Below are 11,425 nucleotides of genomic sequence, written 5' to 3' on the forward strand. Positions count from 1 at the left end.
GAATGTTGTCTTAAAAGGTGAATAAATATATAGTGTCAATGACAGCGTTTCATCAGTTTTTTAGTTTCTCGTATAAAATTCCCAAATAACACGTCAAAAATCGTCCATCACATGGGGTGACGCGCTTAAAACAATCAGAAGTTACCATTTTATTAATTGAAATTTCCGGTGATGCATCAGAAATAGGCTGACATTTATTTTGGAAACTGTGCGCATTATATGGGAGTTGTCAGATTGTGACATCATTTCTGGTTTGGAGCAGTGCAACGTTTTTTCCTCCATTTTCATCATCGGGTATGCATGAAAGAGGATTCGTGATTTTTTCAGACGTGCAGCCATTCTCGGCGACCAATGCAGAGTTCGTCACTTCATGTGCTACAATATCAGAGACTCGGCATTTTTGTATGTCTATTGTGCTGTCAACCTCTCGAAGACATAAATTGAGGGCACGAATGCAATTGTCATTTGTTGTCGCTTTCGATAATACATCCCTTGTATTGGAGGTCGCTACCGAAAGATCGATGACAATGGAATCAACGATGCTGGATTTATCACATTTAATGATTGTGCTGTCAATTTCTCGGCGACATAAGTTGAGAACACGCATAAACTGGGCATTGTCGTATGATATATTTTCCAGTGAAGCATCGACCAAATCGGAAGTGGTAACCAAAGGATCATTGACGGTGGAATCAATAGATTCAGTGCTAGATGCAGCTTCTCCATTATACTGATTTAAAGTTGAAGAATCAACGATCAGAAATTCCGAAGATACATCGGAATGTTCGCATTTTTCGCAGTCAGTATGAATGTCATGTTCAGCAATTGGTGATCCTTGTCCTTCTTCATTTAACACTTCAGGAGAATGGAAAACATTCAGCGTTATTACTTTTCTATCTAATGGCATGGATAGACCAAAAAATATGATATTCTCATCAATAAATTGTACTTTGATTTGGAAAGACTGGCAAATGCTGTGCCATATTTTTTCTTGCATAGAGGACTGAGCTTATCTCAAAACGAATGAAAAGATTCCATAGAAAACCTAGCGAATTCCCTAATAAAATCTATTATAAATATCTATTCTTTACGGTTTCTATTGCCTTCCTGCGGTAAATTTGATTCGCACTTTACGCCCATTTTATTCGGTATTTTCTAAGAATACTGAATAAAATGGAAATACTGAATACAGTTTTGATTACAGAATCAGAGTATAGAAAATCCAGAAATCGATGCCTAAGTCTTCCCATAGGAAAAATTGCATGAAAAAAATTGAAATCGAAATTCAAAATCGATTAAATTTTTCAGAATGATTATCCAATAGAATGTACGCAAAGAACAAATACTAAAATCGTTAATCCGGGGTTTTTATTGGATATTTTCATACGTGAACGGGTGCAAAATTAAAAGTTGTGGTAGCTTTCTTGGCCAAAGGATTACTGGATTGGAAGAAAAGTGACAAGTTGAACCGGTTCACTGACCGATTTATTTTTTATAAAATAAATAAATACCAATAACATAAGGACACGTTCTGGTCGAAAATGCACACTGAATGTCAGTACCGCCCCATTGACTTCCCAATTTTATATTCCCTCGAAATGGAATTGAATCAAATTGAATCAATTCTGCATTTCCTTAAAAACTGCACGATTACTCCAACATTCTTGTCAAATCAATCAAGTACATTTACTCCCCTATGTTGTAGTATTTATATAGAGCGAACTGGAATGAGTTGAAAGAAAATTGAATGGAAAATTTCGGTACTTTTCTCTAATCTTTACTCTGCTCACTGCTTTGGTCTAGATGCTCAATTATCACTTGAGATTTCCCTGAAGGAGGCCGTGTACTATCCAATTCAGTTGCAGTGTTGAAATTGAATTTAGGTTTTGAACGGCAATCTTCCACCAGTCTGCTCTTGGTGGGAACCTCCAAAACGTTTAACTCTCTTGCGTTAACTAAATGATTCATTATTATTTTTATTACTGCTACTATTATTATTATTAGTATTATTATGAGATAAGATATTTAAAAATATCCAATAAAATAAACCAAAAGATGCGTATGATGAACAGGAAGAAAAATGGAACGTAAGATATCTTGTTTCTCACGTAACAATAATTTCTATAAAAGAATTAAACAAAGAAAATTGTCATAACTTTCCCGAGCCTGTCCCATCCTTCATCTTCTTTTTCTGCATTCCCAGATAGCACTTGACAGTCTACTGAGCTAAACTGTGTAGCATTTAGCTCATTGCCACGGATGAGTTTTAATTTAGTAGAGGAACAAGAATCCTGCACTAGTCTACCATTGGCCAGCACCTCCAAGGCGTCAAACTCTTTTAGATCATCTGTTGAACTTTAAATCGATATTCAATTCATACCCGATAACTGAAGGAAGTGAGCGAGACATTTCCCCGAAGACATTTCAGATATGTCAAGTAGAATATTACATCACGCGATATTTATCCGAACACAAGAGAAACGTGTCGGCATTCTATCACCATTAAGTAGAAAATAGAAGACGAGGACGTCTTTGGTCTAATGGTCAGCGCGCTGGCCTCGTGAACAAAGCGTCCCAGTGTAGCGCAGGTGCGAGTCCCGGTGATGGAATTAGTATATTACATATATAGGCCAGAAAAGAAACAACTGTCTCAGATTACATGAAATTGTCGTAAATGTCTGATATTACCCCCCCCCCCCTCCCGCATCCCCAATAAATAAATATCATAAAAACTATAATTTTTGTGATATCAACCAAGTTTCGTGCTTAAAAACATCGACAAGGCATAAGGAAGCAACGAGCGAGAGGAAAACAATAAGGAAGAAAATAAATACACCGAAATAGTGTCGTGCGGGTCCCACAGTTGTCCCTGAGATTGCTGAGCCCCCCCTGCCTCCCTGCTATCGCTGTTGACGTGACGAGTGAGTGATTTTATTTTAAATTCATATTTGGATTTGTTACACAAGGGTAGCGGCGGAAAATAAATCACTCGTTGCGTTCAGTCAGTGATGGTAGGTGGCCTGGTGAAGTGAGGTGAATTTCGTAGTAATTGAGTGAGCCGTACGGGATTATTACCATGGACTAACATCTATCTGTGTGTCCATTGTCTATGAGTGTACCAACATGTGATGTCCGTGGGGTCGACACACCGTCACGTCCACGTTGTGACCCTGGATAACGCCGAGAATGGTGTACTAACAAACACATTTTCTACCCTAATTGTTTCCCCCAAGAACGGTTAACAGATCCTTAAATAAGGACTAAAAACCGACAAACTTCTACCGGGGAACATGGGAATTCGGAGGGGGGGGTGATAATAGACATTTACCGAAATTGTTAGCCGAGGTGAAGCCGAGGCTGACAAATATGTAATCTGAGGCATTTTTTTTACTAGCCGAGGTGTCGCTACGATTTTTCGGCTCGACGAGCCAGAAAATCGCAATTTCTCGGCCGTGCGGCTGCCAGGAAGTTTCGACTTTTTGGCCGGAGGACAGAAAATGATTTTTTGCATCGCCGGAAAATGAACCCAGTGCATGTGGAAGTTAGCTATAAGTTAGCTTAAAGACAAGTGCGGGTAGGGAATTAGGCTGGGGTACCACGTAGGTAGTGGGACGGGTGAGTAAAAGAACAGAATGGTCATACCATCTGACAGCCCCCAATAATAATAATAGAAAATAGAAGACCGTCCTAATTCATGAATGGAAAGTTCCTTCATTGTGAACTATCGGTAAATCTTACTCATTCATTTTATATTCTGTACCGTCCGCTTGACACGTATCGTGGCATTCAGAGAAAAACAACCAAATCCAAAGATAAAAGAATCCGAGATCCCTTGTAACTTCATTAAGCGGCTATTAGACGAAGAAGCGCGATCTTATCCGAATCTACTAATTTACAATTTATCACTGATAATCATGGGTAATAAACGTAAATCTTGACCTGTCCCCATTACTTCACGAATGAGAAAATTCAATAGAAAACCTAGAGAGTTGGCTGAGAAATTCTTGCAATAGAACTTCTCTGGGAATTCGCTTGGTTTTCGTTGATTCTTCTCGGTACGTGATATTGTGGCTTTTAGATTCAGTTGCAATTCATAAATGGATATTAACGTAAAGTCAGAGAATAAACTAATACATTTTCTATACATACCGCCTTGTTTTACGATTTGTACCACGTACCATCTTCCATGCCACATAGCCTTGAATTTTGTATTCCCATCATACTCCTTGATGTCAGTTTCAGTCCTGACAACTGCTGTTTCTCTTGAATACCAACCCGTGAATAAAACTAAACTAAACATGTTGCATTTGACAATGATAACGTGATGCGGCGATGACCGCGATTCCCAATTATGTGATGCACAATGATAACCGAGATCCCGTATTTGAGTGAATTTCGCTCTGATTAATTTGGGAATTGCCACTGCTTTATCACGGTTGCCTAGGTAACGCCGGCAAACAATGAACAAAGAATACTCACCTTAAAAACGACGCAGGGAAAAGATACCACACTTTAACAGCTGGTCCATGTCTGAGGCAGACTTGGCGGGTCAAGCCTTGACAGACGAGTCTGGTTAAAGGTTGGACCAGAACTCATGGTAGACCTCATGCAGAGGTGATACAAGTTTTGGATTGCATGAATATCTCTCAAAGAGAATCAATTCCTTAAATAACTTAACGTTTAGTTAACTGAATAAATGCTCTGACCGATCCCGGAAGGGATCATAGGTAAATATAAGTTACAAGCAAGTAATTTCGAATTAAATTTTGAATTTTTAATTAATTGTATGACTTGAGGACTTTTCCTCGCTTCGATTTTAATCTTTCGAAAGAAGAAAGCTGAACTGGAGATCGAATACGTTCATATTCAGCGACCTATTCAGTCTATCAGATCCAACTTGTATCAGCAGTCCCACGGCGACAACTGAGTCCAGTTCTCCTCAGGGACTGTTTGACTGTGTGCAGACATTGTCATTGATGATGGTAAGACAATGTTCATGCACCAAATCGTGGGAGTGCTTAGCTAAGCATTTTGCGGCTAAAGCTTCTCTGAGGTCCCTCTAACAGGGAGATTACGGTCAGGAGTGGAGCAGAACGGTCGCTCCTAGTAGAGATTACGGTCAGTCCTGAACCAGGACAGTTAGTCCTAGGAGCCACAGTAAGGCATCTTAGCCCGCGATAGCCGAACCCACTATTTTACTCTTTGTTGCGGACACTGGGTCACTAGGTAGGCCAAAATATAAGAAAAAAGGTGAACCTTTCAGGTAACTTGACCGTAACTAGTAGCGACAGGTAGTGTCCGGAGAAGGAAAGATCTTATAAATCTCACTCAATATGGGGGGGCCTATTGCGTGGGACTAAGCACTGAACTGCACAATGGTTACTAAGTGAGGAATTAGCACACAAAGAGAAAGATACCCTTGAGTTCCTTTTAAATAAATTTTAAAATTTATTACACTTCACTTGAAAATACAGAATAGTAGAAAGTCCAAGATAAAAACCGGGGAATAGGGGTAGAAAAAGTGTAGGTAAGAATAGTGTATATGTTGTTGGTGTGTTTTTTCTGAGTTACGGTTGAAGAAAAACTACGATGTAGGGATGAGTGGGTGATCTCTCGGTGGCTCTCCTCTACTTAGCGGATTCCGGAGAACTCCAAAACGTGCTAGGTGCTCTAGCGCTGATGGAGCTGAAGATCCTCGAACACGCTTCGTTGGTAGGAGTGGTGATGAGGTGACTCGGGTAACCTCAGTCAGTTACTGAGAAAATCACCAGGACGTTGCTGGCTTGCAAAAGCTGGCTTCCAACAGACGGATCTTGAAGGATGAGCCTTAATGATGAGCAAGTCCCCTCGTTGAATACCAAGAGTCGAAATTTTACTTTGGACTTGTTGGTTAAAGTTGCACACTCAACCTGGGGTTGGAAGTTGAGTTAAATGCTCGAACTGTGCCCCAGTGGTGACGTCAGAGGGTGGTCCTACAGAGTTTCCCCCTTGAAGACTGATCTTGGAGAGTCGACTGGTTGAAGAGCAGGACACCACTTGAAGATGATTAGGAGTCGAAGATTTAATTTAGACTGCTGGATCTGGCGAAAAACCGCCCTTTATATACTGTTCGGGCGTGATTCCCCTACGTCCGTTGATTTTTGATTCTTAGTCCCCCGACGTTTTTGTGAGATATGGAGGGAGGTCTTCATATGTTTGACAATGTATTCAAAAGGGATGTTTCTGGACGATGTACCCTCTCTCTAGTGTCACTCCCTGTTTCCCCAGGTGTGGGAGAGGGTTTTGAGAGAAAGACGGGACGATCGATCTTTGGCCTCTCTCTAATTAATGTTCTTCTAATGTCAAAACTGGCATGTTTATGTATTTTTCTGACCCTCACGGCCCATAAACTAGACGTCTTCTTTGACGATGGATAACTATTGTTCGTGCCTCTGAACCCCTGCTGCCGGGTGCTGAGGCTGCGCCTCTCACGGGAGGTGGTACTGGTGGTGTAGGTCCTGGTGGGTTCCCGCGGACCACCGTCCCAGTGGATTGCCCCGAATTGTGGTGTGACGGGGCTTTACCGCTGGCTGTGGTGTCGGTGTCCGACGCGTGCAGGACGAGCACCCCCTCTGCGTCCTCTGCCGGTGTTCCTGCTGCCGGGGTGCCTGGTGGCGTCTCGAGGGGTAGGTCCGGGATCTCGCCCACTCGAGTGGCGTCGGAGTGTCCCTTGGGCTTATCTCGGCCCTGGCCCGAGTGTTCCCGCCTCCTGGAGCGATGTCGTCGGCTCCTCCTGTGCCTCTCCTCGCTTGACGTCGAGCTCGACGAGGACGACACGGTGGACGAGGTCGAGTCCGATGACGAGGAGGAAGATGACGAACTGGATGACTTCCTCTTTCTGTGATGGCGATGTCTAGGGACCCGAGGCAGGGGAGGGACGATAACCCTCACGTTGGCCGGGTACTGGTGCGGCAACAGCGCCAGGGTCTGGAGGGCATTCACGAAGCCGGGGTTGCGAGACTCCATCTTCCACACGCCTCCCAAGAAAGGCGTGAGGCAAGCTCAGTACTCCTTCCCGTCCGGTCGGAGCGTCCTCTGGGTCACTCGTGGCCTCTGTGGTCGCCTCGTGGCGGCTGGAGTGAGTGGTGGGCCGGTTGGAGGTCGTGGCGGGGCTTGGCCCTGATGTGTTGGCTCCGGCTGTGCCGCGGCTGGAGTCGGGACGAAAACGACGTCGTCATCGTCAGCGCCAGTCGCTCGGCCTATTGTTCCCTCTTCCTGGGGGAGGGTCTCACCCGCGAGGGGTGGATGGCTTTGTGATGTTGCCCTGGCCTGGATCTTGGCGGCCATCTCCTTGGAGACCTGGGGCAGCGGTTCCAGGGATCTCCCAGGTGTCCCCGGCCTCTTAGCCACTAGCGTTGGTGGCGGTGGCGTGGCACAGCCAGCTGCGGCGGGCTGTGTTGTCGTGGGCGTGATCGGTGTTGGGGACGTCTCCGTCACCTCCATCAACTCCAGCTCAGGTGGTTGGCTGCTGTGGTGGCTGCCGACGTCGATCGTCGGGGGCGCCTGTTCGGCGGAACTGACTTCCCTCCTGCTCCTTCCCGCCTTCTCCTTTTTCTCCTTGGTATTCTGGAAAAGGAAAGGGTCTCGGAGGAAAAGTGCTAGCGATCTGGTGTTGCCTCAAACCTACGGGTTTGGATGTTTCGTCGCGGTATCTGGTGGATTTACCGGCGCGAGGTACGGTTTTAGGTCTTGTACTGTACCTCGCCCTGAGTTTTACCGCGGAAGTCGGTGAGCGCGTATCGCACCTTCGACAGTTTCCTGTCGATGATGAATGGACCCTCAAACGGAGGTACTAACGCGGCGGAGAATCGTTTCGCGGCGTTAGACAGGGGGTGAGATCGGCGCATTACAAGATCTCCCTCCCGAAATTCTACGTCCCGACGCCTAAGGTTATAATGGTGCGCCTGTTTATTAGATGATTCCGTCATGGCGTGGACGAGAGCCTTACGCAACGCGTCTAACCGTTTCATTCGGTCGATCCACTCCTCTGGGTTCCCAGGGAGGATTTCGGGGTCACCTTCAAGCTCGCGCTTGAGGGAAACAGCTGGGAGAGGTTCCCGGCCGAAGTTCGCGAACGCTGGCGTTGCTTGGAGCGCCTTGTGATACGCGGTATTGTACGCGAACTGAAACTCGTACAAGTGAACATCCCAAGTCCGATGGTCACTCTCAATAAATGCCCGCAGCATGGTTTTCAATACGCGGTTCACCCTTTCCACCGGGTTGGCTTGGGGGTGATACGGAGGGGTCGTCTCATGACGAGTACCGGTACTCGCCAAGAGCGATTTTATCTCGCGATTTACGATCTCGGTGCCGTTGTCTGAGAAGAAAACACGGGGTGTTCCCCATCGCGCGATGATCATCTTCTCGAGACTCTCGTGAATTGCTTTTCCCGTGGCTCGACGCAACGGAATTACTTCCACCCAACGGGTGAAGAGGTCTTGTATCACAAGTACGAACGAAAATCTGTTCTTGCTTGGAATTATCGGACCGACGATATCCGCGGCGACGGCGTCCCATGGATCCTGAATCACTCGGCGGCCCATTAGGCCACGAGGAGGATGCTGCTCGACCTTGCATCGTTGGCACGTGTCACAATGCCGTACGAACGCAACGACATCGCGAAACATATTCGGCCAGTAGTACGAAGTGTACAACCGACGATAAGTTTTGTCCACACCAAGATGACCGGCTTGGGGGAGTTCATGGCATTGGGACATTGCCTGATCGCGTAGTTCGCAGGGGAAAACGAGTTTCCACCCATCGATGTCTTCCATTTCCGTGGAGATGAGGTCCGAAGGTCGGTGGTTATACAGCCGCCCATCCACGATTTTCCGATCGGGAAATAAGTCAGGTGCACGTTCGATGTTCCTGAATTTCTTCCAGTACCAATGATCCTTGAGGGATGTAATGGTCTGGAGAGTTTCGCCAACTGCCTCAGGTCCTTGTAGTTCCTGGATCTCCACGATCGTCTCCGATTCAGGACTCTCACCGTCTGGGGCGCGAGACAACGCGTCTGGGACGTGATGCAACGCTCCCTTCCGATGGATAATTTCAAAGTTGTATTCTAACAACCCGAGTGCCCAGCGAGCAAATCTGCCTGTGGGATTCCGCAGATTGTGTAGCCATCTCAGACTACTGTGGTCGGTAATTACGGTGAAAGTATACCCTTCCAAGTAACACCTGAACTTGGCTATTGACCAGATCAGGGCGAGGCATTCGAGCTCGGTCACGGTGTACTTTTTCTCTGCGGATGTCAGCGCACGACTTGCGTACGTGATAACTCTTTCTTCACCCCCGATGACCTGGGTGAGAACCGCTCCTAATCCGACATTACTGGCGTCCGTCTGGAGCGTAAACGGAACTTCGAAATTCGGACACGCCAGCGTAGGGGCTGATGTTAGATGCCCTTTTAACGCCTCGAAGGCAGCGCGTTGCTCTTCGGACCACGACTATGCCTGCGATTTCTTCATGAGTCGTGTAAGTGGTTCAGCAATGGTGGCGAAACTGGGTATGAACCGACGATACCACGAAGCCATGCCGAGAAAGCGTCGTACCTCCGTCAAATTTCGTGGCGGAGGATACTCGATAACCGCTGCGGTTTTCTCAGGGTCAACTTGCAACCCAGAATTATTAACGAGAAAACCGAGGTATTTCACGAGAGAGCAACAGAAATCACTTTTCTCGCGATTTATCGCGAGATTCGCCTTTTTTATGCGACCCAGCACGGTTGCCAGTAACGAGAGTTTCTCCTCGAAGGTCTTCGACACGATAATGATATCATCGAGATACACGAAGACCTGAGGATATAGAGCCTGTCCGAGCAACCGGTCGAGAAGTCGCTGGAATGTCGCGGGAGCATTCGTCAACCCGTATGGCATGCGAAGAAAATGATACAGCCCCCGCCTGGGACGATAAACGCGGTGATCTCCCTGGAGTCAGGTTGCAGGGGAACCTGGAAGTAGGCTTGGCTTAAATCCAGAGTTGAGATATAAGTCGCTAGGCGTAATTCGTCTGGGATCCCCGACATGTTCGGTATCGGGTACGCGTCCTTTTTCGTCACGGCATTAATTTTCCGAAATTCAATGCAGAAACGATACTTCCCGTTCGGCTTTTTCACCATCACAACAGGACTAGACCACTCGCTTTGTGAGGAAACGATTATGCCGTTTTCGAGCATATCGTCAAGTTCCTTCCACATGATTTCCCATATGGCGGGCGTGGTGTGGTGAGGTCGTTGGCGAATCGGGACATGCCCGTTCACATCGATACGATGCGAGGTCAGCGACGTAGTGCCGAGTTTCTCCTCTGGTTGAGGGAGGTTTTGTTCAAGGAAGAGGGCCAGGCGTTCCCGCTGGCTTTCCTCGAGGGTGCACAGCCCGCACAGTCGGATATTGTTCGCGGTCTCGAGTGGCGTAAACGCGTACTTCCTGTCAGGTTTTTCCCGATAATACCAGCCCATATCGAAGAAATCGATGACAACATGGGCGGACACAAGGAAATCCATCCCAAGGATGAAGTCCTCGGAGAGATTCCTCAACAAGTAGGGTTGGAGGTGAGTTAGTCGGTCCCGGAGTTCAACGTGGCAGTCAAAGGCGAATTGAGCCACCTCGATATTACCTCCAGCAGTCACGACTGACTTGGCGGGGACCGTTCCGGGGAATATACCGGCTTCTCCTAATAGCCTCCCCGCAGCCGCGCCTGCGAAGGATCGACTCGCACCGGAATCGATTAATGCTTTAATTTTCACACCGTGGATGACGATCTCCACGTGGAAGGCTCGCGGAATATCACCCTCCCGTAGCTTAAAAATGGTACGGGGACTAAACATTGCCTCACCTAAGCCTGGGCTTGATGGATAACTTGCCTCACCGGGGCGTAGGCCCGATGGAGAAACTGCCTCACTTTCAGACGGGCTTCTCTCCTCGTCTGAAAGTGGAAAATTCTTGTTTTCACCCTCTAAATGGGGCGATTCACTGACCTGCGGGTTCAGGAGAGCCTCAGGGGACATATCCGACCTCATTCGGCCAAAGGGCCTCGATGATTCGCGAGGCCGAAACGCGAGGCTCGGACACTCCGAATTCTCCGGTTTCGGTGGAGGCCGCCGCTCCTCATTACTCTTGAGGATTTTCTTTACTCGAAGAGCTGAAGTTTCGAGCTCATCGAGCGACATTTCCTCCCTAAAGGGGATCACCAGCTGATAAGCGGAAAGAAGTTTACCATAAATTTCCGCCACCTGTTCCCCGATGGACCAGGGGGGACTTAATCTCGAGAAATACCCTCGCATGCACGCGATGTAGCTGCCCACGAGCTCGCCCTCGGCTTGAGTGCGACGACTAATCTCATCCCGAAGAGCTCCCTGGTAGTTGGGATGCGCGAAGTGCCGTCG

The 11,425-nt window shown here is 47.1% G+C and overlaps 1 protein-coding gene across 1 annotated transcript; it reads right to left on the reverse strand.

Annotated features, from left to right (window-relative positions):
* Positions 1–6,563: 6,563 nt before the first annotated feature.
* LOC105272817 (ADP-ribosylation factor-like protein 6-interacting protein 4) lies at positions 6,564–7,005 on the reverse strand (the record flags this gene model as incomplete). Its single annotated transcript, XM_011315043.1, has 1 exon — positions 6,564–7,005. A coding segment is annotated over exon 1 (442 nt), but the record flags the coding sequence as incomplete, so codon positions are not given.
* Positions 7,006–11,425: the final 4,420 nt, after the last annotated feature.

Source organism: Fopius arisanus, unplaced genomic scaffold (assembly GCF_000806365.1).
Source record: "Fopius arisanus strain USDA-PBARC FA_bdor unplaced genomic scaffold, ASM80636v1 scaffold00312, whole genome shotgun sequence".
Lineage (NCBI taxonomy): Eukaryota > Metazoa > Arthropoda > Insecta > Hymenoptera > Braconidae > Fopius > Fopius arisanus.